Below are 21,295 nucleotides of genomic sequence, written 5' to 3' on the forward strand. Positions count from 1 at the left end.
GGACACTGGACTGGCACTAGAGAATCCAGGGACCCTTCTCAGTTTCTTTGGCATCACCATGAAGAGCTCAAAGGAAATCCTTATGTCCATTGGGAAGATGCCCCTCATCTGAGCTCTAGTGCAATGTCCATCCAGTCTGGTCTGGCCTGATCTGTACTGAGCCTCCCTCGTGTCCCTTTCCCCTCTTCCTTGGGAAAATGCTCACATAGCATCTGGTTATAAGTGCCCTCTTCCCACTGTGCAAGAATAATCTGACAAAATGGATTCACACTATGGCCTGAGTGCCGTGAAGCTAAGACTACAAAAGACTGCCAAACCCTCCCAACACCCAGATAGACCCTGGGGACCAACTGACTTCTCCAGGTTCCTGACCCTCATGCAGAGGTCAAAGTCAGGGCTGTGCCTGTATCTGGCTGTCACGTGGGCTGCCTGCAGGATATGGCTTTTTGTTTCCAGCTTTTCCCCATGACCATTCTGCCTGCTTGGAACCCACTACTCAGGTCAGAGAAATAGGTCATAGCTGGACAACTGTGTCCCTGGAAAGGAAAACGGCCTCCCGCCCTGGCCTGCACTTCTCACCTGCAGCTTCTCTCTCTGGTTCACCTTCTAAACTGCACTTGGTCCTCCCAGGCCATCAGAGCAGCTGAACCTCCTCAGACAGGCAGTCAAAACCTTCCCACATTCCCCAGGATCCATCACTGCACTGCCCATAGCCACTGACCTCAACTCTAGCCCCTACCACACCACGGCCCTCGTCTCCTCGTCCCATCTTTCTTCAGTGTTGTCGAGTGCTTAGTCTGTGCTGGTCCCTGATTGACCATTTTAGAATGATTCACATGCCAGAACTGTCAGATAATACCTCTGAGCCTGGAGCTGTGATTAGCTCCCTTTTACAGATGTGCAAACTGAGGCACACAGAGACCCTGGAAAGGGATAGCAGTAAGTGGCAGAGCCAGGCCCCTGACAGTTCAACTTCAACCTTCTTTCCCCACCCCTCCTCCTCCAGGACTCCTGGGAGAGGCTGCAGTGAGAGATAATGGTCTATACAGCTGATGTTCAGCCCACCAGAGCACTCCTTCTGCACTCTGCAGAAAGCGCTCAGCTGCGCTCCAGCCCCAGGCTCAGAGGCAAGCTTTGTCTCAGCTCACAGGACCCTTCATACTCCAGCCCTGTCATGTGCAACTCACCACCCCCGCCTGCTCTCCCCCTTCCCCATACATTCCTGCTTCCCATACACCTCTTGCCCTCTGGCCCCATCCTGCCCTGGCTTAACACCTCTGCACATGATGCCTCCTTCAAATACTTGGCCCCATCCCCAAACCAAGGGAGCAGACACACACATGTCCCTCAGGACCGAGTTCCTCCCTGATTTTCCTGGAAGGGCCACCTGGTCCTCTGGGTTTCTGGAACTGCTCCCCTCCGGGAACCTGCTTCTGGGTCTATGCTCAGCTCCCCACACTGAGAGCTTCTGGAGGTCAAAGGAGTTTTGGTCAACCTGTGACACTAAGCAGTCTGCCATGTGCTTGACACCTACATAGGCACCAGGGACTCAGATCCGCGCAAGATCCTAAACTTCAAGGAGCATGCTGTCCAGTGGGCAGGTGGCACGAAAACATCAAACTTGAGAAAAGGGATAGCCTACCATGACTGAGTTGAGCAGGGGCACTGAGGAACCCACACCTAGGATAACTAACCCCTACGGGGGAACAGCCAAGGCCAATCAGATGCAGAAGGTGTGGAGAGAGCTGTCCATCCAACCAGGGAGACTATTCAGAAGTGGGGCCGAGCAGGTGGTTCTGGCATGGGCTAAGGCATAGAGCAAGGCATGTTCAAGAGACGATGAGGCTCCGTGAGGTCGCAGGCAGGTGGTCGTGAGTCAGCAGTGAAACAGTTTAGATGATGTCTCTATTAGGATCTGCTGTGGCTGTCTGTAGCAAATGTTGTCCACAGTGATTCTGACCCAAGCAGAGAGCTGCTTTCCTCAAGTATCTGGGGAGCCCAAGAGCAGGAAATCCAGGGCTGGTCCAAGTGTTCAGGACACCAGACTATGCCATCCTCATGCTGGCAAGACTACTGCTGCCTTTCCAAGCATCGCATCTGTCTTTGCAATAGCAAAAAAAAAAAAAAAAAAAAAAAAGGTTGGGGAGGGAGGCAGGATCAAGCCTAAATGGTGTGTAGTAGTATCTATCCTGCACTGTTATCTTTTTTTTTTCTTTTTTAAAGATTTTTTTTTTTTAATTGGAGAGGCAGATAAACAGAGAAAGAAAGAGAGAGAGAGAAAGAGAGCTAGCTTCTATCTGTGACCATCTGTGGCCACAAAGGCCAGAGCTAAGCCAATCTGAGGAGTCAGGAGCTTCTTCCAGGCCTCCCACGTGGATGCAGGGTCCCAAAGGCTTTGGGCCATCCTCTACTGTTTTCCCAGGCCACAAGCAGGGAGCTGGATGGGAAGTGGAATAGCTGAGACACAAACCGGCACCCATATGGGATCCTGCGGATGCAAGGCGAGAACTTGGGCCGTTAGATTACCACGCTGGGCCACCTGCACTGTCATCTTTAGGTGTGGTACAGTAAAGCTCACATGAAAGTTACCACCCTGTGTCTAAAACTTCTCTTCAGCTCACACAGATGCTGAGCCCATTAAGCATTGAGCTCAAACACCTCCACAGCACCCTGGCAGCCAGGGAATATCCAGTGTGCGTAGTTACAACAGTCTCTTCTTTATCCATTCCCTCACTGGTGGAGAGTTGGGTTGTTTCCACCTCCTGGCCGTGGTGAGTCCAGTTGCTATGAACCTGAGGGCAGAGATCCCTGTGTGGGTCTGCCTTTAGTCCCTGGAGCTTCTACACCAGCTCCAGATTCAATTTTCCGAGGAGCTGCCTTGTAGTTTCCTCCGCGCTCTACCATCTTGCCTTCGTACCAGCAGTGCGTGGGGCTTCTCCCCTCTTGTCCCTCACCAGGTCGGCACTTACTTTGTGGGATTTGGATTTTGAAGGGTTGTTTTTCTTATAGGAGCCATCCTAGCAGGTGTGTCATGATTTTTGCCATGGTTTTCATTTTCGTTTCCCCAACGCTGAGCATCTTCTCCTGAGCCCTTGGGTCATCTGCACATCTTCCTGGGAGAAGTGTCTGTTCACCTCCCTTGCTTATCTGGGTTGTCTAGTTTTGTTACAGAGTTATAAGCCTTCTTTATATAGTTTCGCCATTAACCTCACAGGTTTACAGAGACTTTCTCCCATTTCAGGGGTTGTCTCTTCACTTTGTTTATGTTGTCTTTGGATGCATTGAAGTTTTAAAGTTTGAGATGGTACAAATTCTCTGATTTTTTTTTTCTTTTGTTGCCTGAGCTTTTAAGGTCAGAGCCATGAAATCAACGTCAAATCCAGTGCCATGAAGCTGATCTCCCACTTTCTTCTATGAATTTGATCATTTTTAGGTGTTAAAATTTGGTCTTTGGAAAATGAGAGTTTTTCCAGAAGCCCATTCCCCACCAGCACCCTTGCTCTGACCACCATGACCTCATCACCCAGAACAGATAGCCAAAGCAACTTGCCAAGCCGAACAAAGTGGAAAGAAAAAGACGGAGAACTGGGTGGACAATAAGCAGGATCCCCCTGCCTCTCAACACTCCCCAAGCCCTCCCAGGCCAGCCAGACCTCACTAACCAAGTGTCAGAGACAGGACACGTGTGCCTTCTTGGCGGCAGAAAGGATCCCAGACCTAAGAGGTGCAGCCTTGTCACCCCCAAGCAAAGCACTCCAGCTGGCTGAAACTGTAGTCTCAACTTGAAATGGTAATAACAGTCACTTGGCTTTATGTAAATGTTTCCCTCACGTTCCTCGGCCCTCTTGCATGCATTATCCCTTTTCATCCTCACAAGGACCCTGTGAAGTAGACAGGGCAGGATTTACTTAATCTCTGTTTTCAAGATGAACAAATGATCGCCCAGAGAGGTTAAGTGTTTTGCCCAGGAATGTTCAGCTGCTAAGTGCCAGAAAGAGCCCTCTGGCTCCCTAAGGTTAGAGAATCCCCTTCCTGACCATCACAGGGGCCAGAAGGGGGTTGGGGGGAGTCGGGTGAGATTTGCCTGAGGGCCTGGGCAGGAGAGCACTTCACAGACAAGAATGTGTTGCATGGAGTTTCAGTGTCAGCGTGCACAGTGCAGCTGATCTTTGAGCCATGGAAGGTAGGACAAGACAGGACTGCGGTAGAAGAAGGAGTGGGAGGCTCCTGTGCCTCTACAGGCACCTGTGGTTTCAGACAGTTGGTAGCTGTGCCTCTGGTTGGCATTCCCAGCCACCTACTGGGGAACTCATTTGCTCCTAGGAGTTCTACACCGCTTGGCCTTGATCCGAGGAGATCAAGGGGGGTTGGACACCTGCCTTCCCACACCCCTCGCTTCTCAGCAACCTGCAGGTTCTGCTGCTACAGCTCCAGGGCTCTCTCCCTTCTCCAGAGGCTGCCCTACCCCCAGCCTACTCTTCCCTTCCCCCACCATCATCTCCTCCCCCTCCTCCCTCCCTCCTTTCAGCAACATAATGAGTTTGATAAGAAATTGTCTCGTTAACAGGATTAGCCACGGAAATCTCATGTCCCCTCCCATTCATCCTGTAATACTCCTCATCTCATGTCCTGTAATTTTCTGCTGGTATCAGAGGCTCCTCAGCCACCTCGGGGATATTAATTCCTGCTTGTTCTTTGAGCTGTGGCTGCTGGACTATGCTGCTCCACACAGCCCCTGGGCCATGGGCTGGGGAGGGAGGGCTAGAGCGGAGGTCCTTTCTGAATTGCTGCTGTTGCCAGCTCCCCCTCTCCCTGGCTCACCCAGGTCGTGGGACCTAATCGCTGGAGCTCAGGGGGCACCGACCCAAACCCCACGTCCCCCCAAAAGATTTGGTGAGACCCTGGCAGATGTGAGTTGGGGCAGAAGATGACAGAACTGCTAACCCTGGGCCTGGCCTCACCCTCGGGTCTACACTATAAACAGCACCCCAACTTCCCCAAGTTCTCTCAGCCTCAATGTTCTCATCTTAACCTTGTGAATGATAATCCTTTCCCAGTAAGGGCCTGCCAAAGCACTAAGTATGACATCCAACATGTAGCAGGTGCTCCTCTGCTGTCTCAGTATTGGAACTTCGTCCTGGAACTCCGTAGGGCTTATCTCCACCCAGAGTCACATCCCAAACCCTTTCCCTAAATTCCTTCCCCTCGGCCCTCCCCTCCCAAATCTCTTTACACACTTCCAGGAGGAGGCAGCAGAAACTACACAGCCCTTCAACCCAGAAAATTAGCTAGACAGAAGTCCAGCAACACAAGAACACCTGAGCAGAACAGCACACGCACGTAAGAACATCCCCCTGTCTGAGGCCCCAGCCGAGAGGCACCCTAAGAACTGGGCAGAGTCCTGGGTCAGGGGCACTAAGGGTACACAGGACAAAGGCCCAAGCTTGGCTCAACAGAGCATTTTCAGAAAAAGCTGGAGATACAGGGAAGCTGGTGCTTGGAGGAGGTGAGGGAAGAAATTACCCATGTGAGAAGAGGAGAAGCTGAGCTAAATCTAGGTTAATTTGGAAACAGTTTTGAATTCGATTGTGCAGAAAGTGTCAGAGAATGAGTGGTGGGAAACTGCACTTGCTTGGTGAATGAGCTCAAACTTCCAAGTGCTGAAGGGGAACCAGGTACCTGATGTTAATGAGGTGGGCAGGTAGCATGTGCCCAGGGAGCTGGCAGGGCCAGTGTCTCCCCACCCCTCAGAAGGCAAGGACACAGGAATCATTGAGTCCACTTACTGCATGCCAAGCTGGTGTCTCCCCTGATGTCCGTAACACTTTAAAGTTGACCATCACTGACAAGTCAACCCTGAGCATTCAGGCCAGGCACATCGCCCTCACTTGGAAAACTGATAAAAACCCAAGTGTTGATGGGTTGAGAGAGCGCTTCCTGACAAGCTCCCTGGCTGGCATGGCCAATGGACTGTGTAGCCACCCTAGTTAGCCTGGGAGTAAAACGAGCAGGTGTTCAAAATAGATGAGTGACCTCTGCCATGGGAACAGCATCAGATGACTTTGAAGGGTCCTGAAAAGAGGGAGTAGGACTCAGGACCTGTCTGGAACCTATGATACCTGTGGCCACTCCGCAGTTCCGAATGGGCTGTAGAGTGATTAGATGGAGTCTCCTGCCTGCAAAGCTGTTAGAACAAGGATAGCAATCACTTACTGAACAACCACTGCAAGCCCCAGGACAGGGGCTTTAACCAGTGAGACAACTGCAGCTCTAGGTGAACGGTGCTATTATCAGCACAGTTTTTAAATGTATTTTCATCTATTTTTATTTATTTGGAAGGCAGAGCGACGCAGAGAATTAGAGAAAAAGAAGGCTCTTATATCTGCTGATACACTCCATAAGTGTCCTCTACAGAGGGGCCAATCTGGACCAAAACCAGGAACCCAGAATTCAATCCGGGTGTCCTATGCTGGCAGGGATCCAAGACGAGCCAGCATCTGCTGCCTCCCAGGATGTGCCTTAGCAGGAATGCTAGAAAAGAAGCAGAGATGGAACTTGATCCCAAGCACTCTGATATGGGTTGCTGGTATTCCAGATGGCAGCTTAGCCACTGCACTACAATGCCCATCCCATTGAGACACTTTTTTGGAGGAACAAACTGAGTCAGTGAGGTCAGGTCACGAGTGCTAGGTCACAGAATCCTCAGAAGCAAGTACTTACCACAGAGGTAAAAAGGCCTAGATTCAAGCATGCATTCACAAAGGCATTGTGTCAGACACTAAGCCCAGAGCATGGGCTCATTGTATCCACTCCTGCATCACGCTGGCCAAGGTCTTATGCATTGGGAAGGCTTGGGCTTTTCTAGAGACCGGGAGGAGACTGGGGCTCAGGGACCCTTTCTCTGGAACTTGCCTCCAGGACCGGTAGCTATGAAGTAGCAAGAAACTTCATGAGGCTTCAAGTGCACAGGAGGCTGGTGGCTGTGTTGACCATTCTCCAGCCCTCACAAAATCACAGCCCCAGAAGAGAAGTTGCATATCTTTAAGGAACTACATCCTCTTCAGGAATATGAACATGACCCCGATAAATCAGCGAGACACCATCCCGATGGGAGTGGCTCCACAGAAGGAGCCAGGAACTGTCTGGAGAGGAAGGGGCGGCCTCAGCTGCTGGATCATCAGAGAGGACTTGAGAAAGGCCCTTGTGGGGGTGGAGGCCAGAGATGTCTTTCACAGGAGGGATCAGGTGGTGGTAGCCCCTGCCATGCGGTGCACCAGCAGGTGCCTGGCTGAGCACAGCTTTGGACTGGTTGCTTTGATCTTTCAGAGTCTCAGCTTTCTCATCTGTCACAGGGACAGGAAATGCCCCATGGCTTCAAGAGACCTCTTGCAAGGGTTGAATCTGATGTCCTTGGGGCACAGTCCATCCAGCCTACCAACCTGTGTCACTAAGCAAGGCTGATGCTCCACATGGCCCCTTCAGTGCCTCTGGCTGCCACCTCTGGAAGTAACTAACAGTGTGGAGTGAAGCAGAACTGGAGGCAGCCAGGCGGGAGGGGTGTGAGTGAACTCCAGGTCAGAAGGAGCCTTGATCAAGAAGCTAGGTGGGAATAGTATCCCAAGTAGCAGCCAAGCATGGTGGGGAGGGAGGAGACTCAGAGCAGGGCCTGGGGCTAGGGATATAAGAGCAAAGCAGGGTTCAGGGGGTGCATGGAGAAGCTTCTGGCTGCACTTTCAATATCCTAAGAAAACTAGGCAACCATGAGGCAGGTGTCACCATAATGTGATGTGCGTCTTAAGCGATTCTCGCTAGGTGTGAACATTCGGTCTAATGTTAAGACACTGCTTGGGGCACCTGGATCTCATGTTAGAGTGTCTGAGTTCAAGTCCCATCTCTGCTTTTTCTTTCCTTTTTTTTTAAGAATGAATTTTTAAATTATTATTTTATTTTTATTGGAAAGGCAGATATACAGAGAGGAGAAAAGACAGAGAGGAAGATCTTCCATCTGATGATTCACTCCCCAAATGGCCAAAACGGCTGGAGCTGAACCAATTCAAAGCCAAGAGCCAGGAACTTCATCTGGGTCTCCCACATGAGTACAGGGTTGCAAAGTTTTGGGCAGTCCTCAACTGCCTTCCCAGGCCACAAGCAGGGAGCTGGATGGGAAGCGTGACTGCCAGGATTAGAACCAGCACCAATATTGGATCCCAGCATGTGAAAGGCAAGAACTTGAGCCACTAGGCTACCATGCTGGGCCCCATCTCTGCTCTTGGTTGTGACTCCTCCTTCTCCTGCAGTCCCTGGGAGGCAGGAAGATCATGGTTCATGGAGTCGGGTTGCTGCCACCCTCATGGGAGACCTCTGCACAGTTTCAGGCTCCCTGGTTCCCCGTGGCCCAGAACCACCATGGTGGGTATTTGAGGAGTGAGCCACACAAATGGAAGCTATTTCTTCCTCACCCACCCTGTCTCACAAAGAAATATATTTAAAAAGAGGACAGCGGGCCCCGGCCCAGTGGCCTAGCTGCTAAAGTCCTAGCCTTGAATGCACCAAGATCCTATGGGAGCCGGTTCTAATCCCAGCGACCCCACTTCCCATCCAGCTCCCTGCTTGTGGCCTGGGAAAGTAGTCGAGAATGGCCCAAGGCCTTGGGGCCCTGCACCCGCATGGGAGACCTGGAGGAGGTTCCTGGCTCCTGGCTTCGGATTGGCGCGGGACCGGCCGTTGTGGTCACTTGGGAAGTGAATCATCAGATGGAAAATTTTCCTCTCTGTCTCTCCTTCTCTCTGTATATCTGACTTTGCAGTAACAATAAAAAATAAATCTTTAAAAAAAAACAGAGGACAGTGAGAGAATGAGGAGAAGGAATATGACATCACAGGAGGCATATACCCTAAGAAGGCCTCCACAGAGAGGAGAGCCTTTATGGTACCTGCACGGTGACAGAAGGCAGGCTGGAGCTCAGGTTGGTCTGCAGTTTGCCCTGCCCTCTTGCTTGCTGATCCCCCAGCATTAAAGCAAAAAGCTTCAGTGGCGATGGAGGTACAGGGTGAGGTGTGATGGTCCAAGTGTCAAGCCTGGAGATGAGCCTAGGCGGGTACTCACCACCCTGTCTCCTCAAGACCCAGACATGAGGGTCCTTGTCCCCTCTTAGCTATGGGGTCTTGTGCCAGTCAGACAGCTCTCTAGAATTGCAGCAATGACTTCTATCACACCGCGAGCATCTGACACCATAGAATCAGGAGTCACACTCAAGCACATGTGTGTGTGTGCACACACACACGTGCGCGCGCGCGCGCACACACACACATACACACACACACACACTTGTGCCCCGCCCTGGCAGGTAGCATAAACAAGGGAATGGGGGCCCTGCCAGGGATAGAAGCTGTCACCCTGACTGGGTGCTGCTGCCATGTGCAGCCCCGAGGACTGGGCATGAAGCAGTTTATTTCGGCACCCTGTTATTATGACATCTTGTTTTCAGAGTTTGTTCAACAAACTGCTCTCCCTCCTCCTCTCTCCTCTTTGCCCCTGCTTCTCTCTCTCTCTCTCTCTCTCTCTCTCTCTCTCTCTCTCTCTCTCTCTCTCTCTTTCTCTCTCCCTCTTCCATCTTCCTCTCTCAGCAAATCCATTTAAATGCAATTCTATTCTTACAGCACCCCTCTCATGCATGTCTAATGAATGTCAAGGAAGCGCTGTTACAATGGGCTACGGAGGGGCCAGTCGGCGATGTGTGTACAAGTCATTTGCAAGGAAGCCTGGGAGCGCTCCAGTTTTATTACAGCATAATTAGAAATAAAATCCTGTTGCAACAGGAGAATGAGAGATGTGTGCTAATCCTGGGGTGGAGGCAGAGGGCTGGGCCCACGGGGAGTGAGAGAAGCAGCCTCCTCCCAAGCTTCTCCTTCTGATTTTCCTCTCTGAGACCCTCACAACCTCCCGGGATACCACCTGGCTCTCTGGGGGTTTCTCCAGAAACAGTTTTGGGCCCTTCTTGATCTCTGTTGCCCAAAGTAGTCATTCTGGTCCAGCAGATCCAAGCCCCAGCCCTTACAGTAAACCCTCATACTTGGCACCTGTTCCCTAGCCTAGCCTGGCCAGTGAGTAGAGGCAGGGTGACATGGAGTGGCCAACCTGTGGACTTGAAGGCTGAGAACCAGGTCTGGTGCCTGATCTCACACTTGTAAGAGTGATGTGTCTGTCTGCTCAGTTGTTTGTATAACAGATATGGGGCAGCTGCTGTGTTAGGGACGGGCATTTCCTCATTTGTTCTCACAGCAAGCAAGTTCAGAAGTGTCATGCTTATTACCCAAGATCATCCGGCTGGCAGGGGAAACACAATCTGAGCCCAGGCACTTCTGACAAGGCAGCTGGGCTCTCTGCTCTCATCACTCCATGAAACCCAGAGCAGAATGTGAGGGTGAGGGGGTAGATTCTGAATAATCCCAAGCAGTGTCTTAACTGCTGTGCCCAACACTTGGCCCCAGACATGAACTGCCGGGAAGAGTACAGTCTTGGTTCTAAAGAATACTATGTTGTTGGGGGGAGGGGAAGCCTTGTTGTAACACAGTGGGCTAAGGTGCTTTCTATAATGCCAGCATCCCATATCAGAGCCAGTTCAAGTCCCACCTGCTCTCTTTCTAGTCCAGCCCCCTGTTAATGTGCCTGGGAAAGCAGAGAAAGATAGCCCAAGACCCCTGCCACTCACATGGTAGGGTGTAGGTCTTGGCTCCTGACTTCAGCATAATCCAGTGCTGGCTATTGCTTGCCTTAGGCAGGAAGAAGGAGGAAACGCCATGACAGCTTGATTCTAGGACTTCTAGAGCCATGGGGCCTGCACCCCTGCATTGCACACCTTGGCTCTGGGTATCAGATCCCAACTCTGATGAGGCCCCATCTTGAAGCAAACACCCTTCTCATGTTGGTAATCTCTTTCTTGGGCAAAGGTATCAGCTCCAAACCAATCGCCTATTGAAGAGGCACATCCTTAGTCAAGCAAGATGTGAGAGAGGAAATGTCCACTTCCTGCCTTACATCTGGGTTCTGTGCTATGGTGTGAATGTGTGTCCCCACATTTGTGTGTTAGAAACCTATCAATGCAGCAGTGTCAGGAGGAGGGGTCCATGTGAGTGAATCAACCATTGTTACCACGGGAGTAGGTGAGTTACGGGGGAGTGGATAAGTTCCCATGGGAATGGAGCCATCAGCCCCCTCTTGTTTCTGGCCCTTCTGCCTTCGGCCATGAGAAATGCAGCACGAGGCCCTCCCCCGATGCGCTCAGTGGTGGTGAACTCACCTGCTCCAGAACCACAAGCCACACCAACTTCCACTCTTCATGAATGACTCAGGCCATGATACTGCTACAGCAATGCAAGTTGAGGGGGCTACCAGCTGCCCAGGGCTTGCATCTGTGTTTAGGGTGAGGGTGCTGGGGTGGGTGAGGGACACAGCCAGGAGGCCTAGCAGTACGTGGCAGACATGAGCTTTCTCTCCAAGTTGCTTGACTTGTGTTAATTCCTCTTCTGTGAGTACCAAACCATCATTCTTGCTTGAATGACCCAACTTGGCCTCACCAGGACTCTCCCTGCTTTCTGCAGTTCCAGTACAATCTCCAAGCCTCCTACCCTTTCAGAAAAAGACAAAAACAATGTTGTCAGCTCACTTAGCACCTGTACCCAAGGCCCCCATGCTACGGCAAGGAAGGGGTAGGGAAGCTTTAATTCTTTTTGCAGCCCCCAGCCCAGCTTACTTAGCCCTCAGGTCTCCCAGGACACCAGTGCTTGGGCTGGCATTTAACATGCTAGTGACTTGTCCATACAGTATTTCACCCTATACTTTAACTTTCCTATCCCCTGGAGGAGGAAGAGGACCACTCACTTGGGTTCAGTGTCCACAGTTGTCAGAGCGAAGGGGCCTCACACGTCTCTCTGGTTCCCTGGCTCCCTGCCCACCTACTAGAGCCTCCCTAAGAGCGTTGTGAAAATTCCTATTTTCAGGTCACCCCCAGAGACTCTGAACTGATTAAACTGGAAAAGCTTCATACATGAATCTTATGTACAAGCAGGGTTAAAATAAATAAATAAAAACAAACTCATCGATCCACTTTTCCCTCTTTCCATAATGGGAGAACTGAGGTCCTAGAACAAGACTAGACATCCTCAGAGACACATATATGGGTCCACAGGGCCTCCATAACGAACCCCTGCCCCACTGAGGTGCCTTAAGACAGCAGACATGCACAGCCCAGCAGTTCTGGGACTGGAAGTCCAAAGTGGAGGAACAGCAGGGCCACACCTCCTCTGTAGGCTCTGGGGAGATTTGATCCGGTCCTTGTCTCCCGCAACACCTAGAGGTGGCTAGCAGTACCAGGTGGTTCTTTGCCACTAGGTGCCTTGTTCTGGTCTCTGGCTCCATCTTCATGCGGCACCTGGGAGAGAGAGAGAGCAAAATTCCCTCTACTTAGTTCTTTCAAAGATTTATTTAATGTATTTGAAAGGCAGACTTACAGAGAGGGGGAGTGGTGAGATCTTGCATCTACTGTATTGTGCATTGCCAGGCAGCCATAGCAGCCAGGGTTGGGTCAGGCCAAGAGTAAGAGTAAGGAGCTTCTTCTGAATCTCCCAACTGGATGAAGGAGCCCAAGCACTTGGGTTGTCTCCTGCTGCTTTTCCAGGTGCATGAACAGGGAACTGGATCGGAAGCGGAGCAACCAGGACTCAAACCTGCACCCACATGGATCCTAATGTCGTAGGCAGAGGCTTAACTCACCAAGCTGCAACGTTGGCCCCTGATCTTAATTCTTACAAAACAGCACTAGCTCTGTTGGATTTAGGACCCAAACTCCCTCAGTATGGCATGATACTGAGTCCATGTACAAGGACCTACTTCCAGCAAAGTCACTCTCCCAGGTCCTGGGAGACATGAAACTGAGAAGCAGTGAGCACCCCAACTTTACTCACTGCTGAGCTAAGACCCCAATCCAGTCACGCACTTCCCCATCCTAGGCTTGCTTAGCCCTGCATCTCAGTGACTCCACCCCTGTTTGTGTTCTCCTTTCCCGCTTGTGGCTTCCCAGCCCCTCAGAAGTCATCACCCTCCTCCCAACCACCCCTACCCTTAAGGACCGCTGACAACTGCTCCTCTCCAAGGAGAAGACCCATATCTTCTTATGGTAGAATCCCAGGGGTAATACATACCAAGTCCAAGATTTCGGCCTGCTGGAGCCCAGTCCATAGGACTTGACAGAGTCCACCAAAACGGAGGAAATGTGTGATGGTCCTTCGTGAGGATCCTGTTCACTGAGGCAGCCCAGCAGAGTCGGGTAGGTCTAAGTCCCTGTGTTATTCAAATAGGGTCAATCCAGCACAGAGCTTTGAAAGAACACAGGAAGCAGACTGAGTGATCCAGACTCCACCCCCTGCTTGCTATTTGGCCTTGAGTGGGTCACCTAACCTCTCTGTGCTTCAGGTATGAATAATAATAGTACCCACTTCAAAACATTGTAGGGCTAAATGGAGAATGTGTACAAAGCTAATGGTCTAACCTGTGGTAGGCGTTCAGTGAATCTTTAGCTTTAACAGCAGATCACTAGCCAAGAGAAGACAGGGCAGTGTATCTGTAGTGCTAGTCACAAAGAGGCAGGGACTCACTAGCCACACCCAGCACTGGGTGGGCAATGCTGGCAGATGAGGCCCCAGCCTTTTCAATGTACCACCAAGCAAAGGCAGAGTCCACATTCAGCCCAGCTCTGTCTTGGTCTTAGAGCCTAAGGGAAAGTGACCTTTAGTTTTGGCAGGGATGAAGGGGGCAATTCTTTGTGACTCAAGATACCTAGTACCCCTGCCTGCAATCATTGTGTGCCATTAGCATTCCCAATTGTGGTGTCATTCCCAAACCCACATCCCTACATTTCTAAATGGACTCAGGGTTAGGGCTGGAGCCAGGACCGTTGGCTGCTATCCCTGCTTCTCCCAGAGCACCCAGCCTGCCCCAAGGAAGTGGGACTAAGCCTGCTCCAGAGACAGAAGGTCCCAGATGGGGTACAAACTATGGGCTGCCTCCATAGGGAGGGGCTATCCATCCAGGACACCCCATAGAAGTCAGCCTTGGAGGCCAGTACTGGCTGGCCCTGGCCCTGGCCCTCCCTCTACTCGCCAGACTGTCTGAGGCTCACTCCTCCGGCCTCTCTTTCCTTCCCTTTCCCAGCAGAACTGGTGATCTGAGTCTTCTCAAAAGTGCAGAACCACCATTGCACAGTCCGCTTCTGCCCCAGGACACCCCAGAGAGGAGGAACAAATACCCTGAACCCCCTTCCCCCTCTCACGCACTGTGCTGCACTTCCCCCTGGCTGTCGCCTGCCTTTGTTTCAGGAGGCGCAAGCACCCAGCTGAAAACGTTACTTCAATTAAATATGCACAAGAAGGGGGGAAGGGAGGGAAAATGAGGACAATGAAGGATGTGAAACATCAGATGCAGCAGCTGCTTGTTGCCATAGAAACCGGCTCCCCACTACCATCATGGCAGCATCACCCCCACCCACCTACCCCAGCCCCCAGCTTAAAATCCCAGTGGGGCCAAGAGCTTTCCGTTTGTCCGGGGGACAGATGCGAGACCGCAGGGGCCCAGCTTTCCAGGGCTAGAACACCTATGGGCCACTGGTGTGGATTCTGCTGTCTGTGCCTTACCCCCTCACCACTGCCTCCCGACCCTGGCACTTGTGATTGGCAGCCGCACCCTCCAGTCGTTCTGCATTCCAGTCCCAGTTCCACAAGAAATGACGGGAGAGCGTCCGCATTTGACTTCAGGATGTCACAACACATAGACACAGCAGCACCTGCTGGGGCCAGCGGGGGAGCCAGGCTGTCTGTGCCTCCTCTCCCCCTCCACCAGCAACAGGCTCCAGTGCCCACCTCCAACACACACACCTTTCTGTTGTCTTTAACACAGCACTCAGCAGGGTCTGCATTGTTGTGGGGTATGTACTGAAGGGAGCAGATGGAGGGAGGTACTGAACACAGACTCCAGGTCCCAGGACACATGCAGGCTGCCAGATAGCCAAACGTACACCTGGAAGCATCCCCAATACCATGAAGTCCAGTGGGGATCAAGGCAGGCACAGAGCCACTGTCCAAGGGTAGAAGGAGGGGTATGGAGGTAGATGCCATGGAGATTGCAGGATGGGATTCCTGCCCACTCGCATGCCACAAGCCTATGCAGTCCAATCTGGGAGGCAGTGGTCTGGCTCTCTCCCACCCAGAGCAGGAGCAGTTGCATCTGATCATCAAATCCCACCCTTAGCAAAGCACCTGGCACATGGGAGTGCCCATTGTGTGTATGTGTGAAGGAGGGCAGGGACAGAAAGGAGGGGAGGAGCCAATATGGAGAATCTCAGCTAAGCCAAGTTCATTCCAAAGCGAGAGAGCCAACTGTCAGAGTTTCTTGAACCTGCAGTTAATAACTATTAAAACTGAAGTCTGCAGGCTGATGAGCGTGAAGAAAAGCCAAAAGGTGTGCTGTCAGGCTGCCCAGCCATGTGTGAGGGAGGCCTCCAGGAAAGCAGGTTCTTCGGGGAACCAAGGAAGACATCTCTAGAAGTCAGAGCTGCCTGCTGTGGGGGTGCTGCTGAAAGGGGTCGCGATCTCCCCAGCCCCAGAGATATTCAGATGAGAGGTGGAATGGCTCTGTCAAAAACAGGATTGGCGCATTGGATTTTCCAACTCTATGGTTCCAAAGCTTCCCCCACTCTCAGTGAGGTTCCTCCTACCCCACATGCCAAGACTCCCAGACAGGTGCTTGTGGGGGACGTGGACAACACAAAGGATGAACCACAGAGTTCTTGCCACTAGTTCAGATATCACTCAGGCCTGTCAGTAACTGACTCCAAGTCACCTGGGACAACTGAAAATGACTCCTGACAAGAGTCCAATATTAGCACATCCCTCCCCCAACCCTGGGGGCTCCACCTTGCCCACTCCTGTGGTTCAGTGGCTTTAAATCATCATCAGGACCCTGACTGTGATGCCTCCTTCCAGGGTAAATGGCAGCAAGGGTCCTCCGTGCCTGTCCGAAGCAGCAGCTAACACCCACCCAACCCTCACCCCAAGAGAGGAGCAGAAGGACCCAGAGTCAGATTCCCAGCTCCACTCACACTACCATAAATTCAGGGAGCACAGAAGCTGAATGCAAGGCCATCCCCAATGTGGAGCACCACGTTTAAACTCAAGATTAAAATACTGGAGGGGAAGTATACCCCAGGTGGAGTCCGAGGTCATAATCAGCAAAATGGGTACATAGCTGCCCGGCCTTCCCTCTTCCGGTCAGGGTCTGCCAGGAAAGCAGCAATGACCATGCCAGGCAGGAAGTCAGCCCAGTACCCAGCCCTTTATCTTGCACATGGTGTCTGTCCTTGTGTATCCCTGTGCATTTGCATCTCCGTGTCCCCACTCTCTGTATAGCTCAGCCTTAGTCATCACTGGCTGAGTGTGTAAATGGGAGAAAAGCGTCTAGGGTTGGATATGGTACAGTGCAGAAGGAATGCTGGGAGTCAGAAGACCAGAGAGCCGGTCCACTTACCTACTGTGGGACCCAGGGCCAATTACTTCACCGCAGAACAGTGAATGGAAAAGAGCTTTGCCAATCCCTGCAAAGAGGTAGGAGATATGAGGGCTGACAGTCACTGCATAGACGCTTGCTATATACCAAATACTCAGTTGGTTGAAAGCCAGCTTCCCAGGCCAGGGAGTAATGGCCTTCGTCCTGATTGTGTCTCCAGAAAACAGGTTTTTTATCACTTCCCATGGCGGGCTGTACATCTCCGACCTGCAGAAGGAGGATGCACTCTCCACCTACCGCTGCATCACCAAGCACAAGTACAGTGGAGAGACCCGGCAGAGCAACGGGGCCCGCCTCTCTGTGACAGGTAGGCCAAGGTGGGGGAAGCTGGGGAAGGACACTCCAAGCCCTGCCCCCTCTACACCTGGACTTCCCACTGCAACTCCCAGAGTCCCACTGTGAACTCTGGAATCCTAGACAGAGATGAAAGGAGTCAGGTTGAGCAAGCACTGCGGAAGACCCAGTCCGGTTTGGGTGCAGACTCAAAGAACAGAAACATTTTATACTGTGAGACCCACCTTCCCGTTCCTTTTCTTATCTTTCCTGTCAGGAGGTTCATGGGCAAAATCTGATGGACACAGACTTATGTCATTGGATGTAAATGTTCTGTGCAGTTCCAGTTTATCGTGAGCGTGTGTGTCTAGCTGTAGGCTTCCTCGTGATTATGAAAGCATGCAAAACATAGCTTTTTAAGATGTATTTTATTTATTTAGAAGGCAGCGTTAGAGAAAGGTGGGGGAAGAGAGACAAAGAGACAGAGAGACAGAGAGAACTTCCATCTTCTGTTTTACTCCCAAAATGACCAGAACAACCCAGGCTGGATCAAGCTGAAGCCACAGCCAGGAACTCCATTTCCAATTCAGCTTTCTGTTAGTGTGCCTGGCAAAGCAGTAGAGGATGGCCCAAGCACTTGGGTCTCTAGAGTCGCAAGGGAGACCTCAATCTCTCCCCTCCCACTGTAACCCTACCTTTCAAATATGCACATAAATCTTTAAAACAAACAAAACAGAAAGTGAAGTGACTAGGGCTCATATAGGATACCGGCATTGCAGGTGGTAGTCTAACCTACTGTGCCACAACGCTCTGCTGAATATAATTTACAAGCAGTGCACTTCTGAAGGACTATTATTGTAGCCTCTGGAGGGATGGAGGCTGCTATTTGCTGAATGCCCCTGCGGACCTGAGATCTCCTTCACTGGCTGACTGTTAGGCACCATAGTAACACTGTAGTGTGTGTGTGTGTGTGTGTGTGTGTGTGTGTGCGCGCGCGCGCGCTGTTCTCCCTAATTTAACAGGTTAGAAAACCACAGCCAAGCAGTTTGCCAGCAGGAGGCAAATCCTGGCCCCCTTGGCCCTGGTCTGCTTACCATGGCAGACCCCCGTGGGCGGTGCTGGTTGGGTCCTGCCTCCGGGCGCATGGTGTTCCTCAGGCTTTCAGAACAATGGTCTCCAGACTTCACAGGCAGCAATCCACAGGCAGACGTCTTTATTACAGTCTGTGCCCCACTCGCTGATAGTTCTGCCCTGTTTGACCTTATTTTGATTTCTCTAAATGCTAGTCTCAACTTAGCAAATGGGGCTCACAGCCTCCTAAAGAACTGCAGCCCGCAGGCTGCAAATCTGAGATGAGAGCAGCTTTTGGAAGGAGGATGATTTAACTCAGGGGCTTTGCTTCAGGGATTGAGACCTCCCCTCTCCCCCTCATCTCACAGCTCTCCAGAGGCCTTGGGGAAACAAGCTAGTCCAGGTGCCTGCCCCTGATTCCATCTGCCTCTGGCCAGCTGTGGTTCGTGGCTTGGCTTGAGCTACCCCAATGTCACTATCTCAGTACCACTGTGTGTGTGTGTGTTCGGGGGTGGGGAACACCCTTTGCCCAACACATTTGAAGACCATCAGGAGCTGGTAGGTGCAAAGTGAATACTTACAGTGTCACCAACAAGGCCAAGGTCGGGAGGGGAATCTGGGGGTGGGGGAAGGTGACAGGCTTCACTGTGTAGCAATGACACTGTCTTTGTGGCTTGGTTTTGGAATCCACAGCCCTGGCTTCCCAAATGTGCTGCATGGGGTGTGGCTCTCTTGTGCAGGGAGTGTTTTACATCTCATTTGCATACTTCTCCTAGACTAGGAAAGGCACAGAAGCCCCATCCCCTGCAGGTCTCCTCCAGTCTCTTCCAGGATAAGCCAGTCCCTTCACATTCCAAACTACCTGCAGGAACCTCTAGCTTCAAGGGGGGAATTTGTAGGAATTTCTTACAAAAATACATTTGTTTAAAAAAATAATAAAATCTGCTGATACATACAAACAACACATATTTCTGGCATACCTGGAGATGTTTCAATGCATATACATACATCTATATTGTTTACACCAGGATAAGCCTAGCTGTCTGCCCAAACATCCATCATTCCTCTTAGCCCAGACTTTTAGGGATTTTTTTTTCCCAAATGTACAGTCATTATCTATAGAACACTGGAGCATCTTTCCCCTGTCTAGCTATAACTTAGCACCTGTCAAAAAAAAAAAAAAAGACATCCTTGGGGGGGAAAAAAAACACTGACTCACTCCCAAAAGGGAGCTGGGAACTCCATCCAGGTCTCTGGGTGTAGGTAGGAACCCAAGCTCTTGAGCCATAACCACTGCCTCCCAAGGTCTACATTGGCAGGAAGCTAGAGTTAGGAGTGGGAATGGAGATGGAACCCAGATGCTCTGACATGGGATGATATGGGATGCTGGGAAAGCCACTCCCAAAACACTGTTCTTGAACCTGCAGAAAATGCCCCCTTTCCTAGCAGCAGGAGGAGGAACTGCCCTGCCACTCAGCCAACGCTTAATATGAGAAATAGCAGTGAAGGCTGTAGGGCCCCCGGGAAAGGCAAGGAGAGAAGCTTGGGCCCAGAGGAAGGGGTGACACAGGAGGGAGAAACAGAACCCAGAGACAAAAGGAGACCCAGGAGGAGGGAAGGAGACCAGGAAACGGGAGCGGAGGGGAGGAGGAAGGAGCCGTGCAGCGACGCAGGCCCTGATGTAATGTGATGGGAGGTGACAGGGCGGCTTGTCAGCAAGCTGCTTGTCTAGGCAAAAATGCAACCGATACTGAGCAAGGCACTGCAGAGGGGCCCTGTATTGGGGAGCCTGGCACCCCAGGCTCTCTGCTCTAGCCCTCCCCCTTGCAGTCTGCTCCCAGGGGTGAAGATCAATCTCTAATGGGCAACCCCCTCTCTGTGCCTGTGAGCTATGGGTGCCCCAGCCCACAGGGGCAGGGAGGTGGGTGAGATCACGCATGGGGGCCAGTCTCTGGGTCAGCGGTGAAGGGGGCACCCTGGCTTGCTTCCTCCGTGCTCACCTGGGGTCAGCTCTCTGCAGCAGGGCAGCAGGCAGCTCATGAGCACTGTTACAGGGTCTTCAGGACTCCACCCCTGCATTGAAGAAAAGGCAGCACCAAACCTCAGCTGCCAGATCTGTAACACGGGAGTGACCAAACAGACCTAGAACAAAATTGGATTCTATAGGTCTAGAAAACATGAGCAGTCCTGAGCCGTAGGAAGCCCCAGACAGACGGCAGCTGCCCTTGTTAGCTCTATTTCTGCAATTGCTAAATTCTTAGAATGACCCCTTTGGCACTTCCAGAGGGAGTAGGGGAGGCAGCTTTCCTGTTTTCTGTGTTTTCCAAGTAAGAAGCCTCCTACCCCCAAATTCAGCCCATACACGTAGATGCCCTATTGAGGGTTCACCACGCCCTTTCACTGGCACCATCTCACTGCCTCCCCACGGCTGAGCACACAGGTGGAGGAGGAAGCTGGCGCTCGGTGTGGCCAAGACCAAGATCAGGCCACGCCCTTCATCCCAACCCTATCCAAATATAGATCCAGGTGAAGAAGTTATACCCTAATCCCTGGGTGCCCTGAACCCCCTCCTGGTCCAGCCCAGCTCCAGTGTGACCGCCCAGCCCTGGCAACTCCTCAGGCAGGGCCATCTGTCTCCTCTAGCCCCGCGTCAGTACGCCAGCATGCCAGCAGCACCCAGGGCCCCCGGGGCCATCGCCGTGCCCACGCCATAGCGTTTTATTTCTGCTCGCCATAATGAAAGAGGTTTCTCTCCCTCAGAATTTAATTTCACGCCTGAGCCCCAGTGATTAATTTCCTCTTCCCCCTCCCCTTCCTCCACCGGCCCCGCCGGCCCCTGCGCTTGTAAATTCTGAAGCGTGCCACGGAATTTGTGTATTTTGCATCAATTAAGTGTCACGTTGAGTGATTCTTCCCTGGCACCAGGTTTTTTGTTGATTCTCCAGCCTCTCCCGTTGGGTTGGGAGGCTGGGGGAAGAAGGGTGTGCCTGCGGCCTCCACCTCCACACCCCACAGTCATTGCCCTGCACATCTGCTCTCGAGGAAGCTTCTGGAAAGCACCTTGACCCACATCTGCCAAGGGGTGGCTCACAATAGCCCAGTTAGATCAGTTGTCACTGTCACCACCAGCCTGAGGAAACCCAGGCAAGACTTGTTCAAGATGGCACTGCTTGTTCAGGGACCAGGCCTGGCTCCTCCCAGTCACCCACAGCCACCTGGAGCAGGGGAAGAGGCAGAGAATCTTCCAGAAGAAAGGAGGAACTACACCCCAGTCTTCTCTAGGGAAGAGGAAATGTCCTGTGAGTGAGGGGGGCCGCGGGAGTCGACAGCGCCCTCT

At 51.9% G+C, this 21,295-nt stretch overlaps 1 protein-coding gene across 1 annotated transcript in view; it reads left to right on the plus strand.

Moving 5' to 3' along the window:
• Nucleotides 1-16,746: 16,746 nt before the first annotated feature.
• Nucleotides 16,747-21,295, plus strand: part of LOC101528871 (cell adhesion molecule DSCAML1) — an 88,258-nt gene continuing 83,709 nt past the window's right edge. Inside the window, exon 1 of the mRNA XM_004585116.4 lies at nucleotides 16,747-16,921. Coding sequence (XP_004585173.2) covers nucleotides 16,747-16,921 — 175 coding nt within the window. The remainder of the gene's footprint in view (nucleotides 16,922-21,295) is intronic.

This window comes from Ochotona princeps, chromosome 4 (genome assembly GCF_030435755.1).
Source record: "Ochotona princeps isolate mOchPri1 chromosome 4, mOchPri1.hap1, whole genome shotgun sequence".
Classification (NCBI taxonomy): domain Eukaryota; kingdom Metazoa; phylum Chordata; class Mammalia; order Lagomorpha; family Ochotonidae; genus Ochotona; species Ochotona princeps.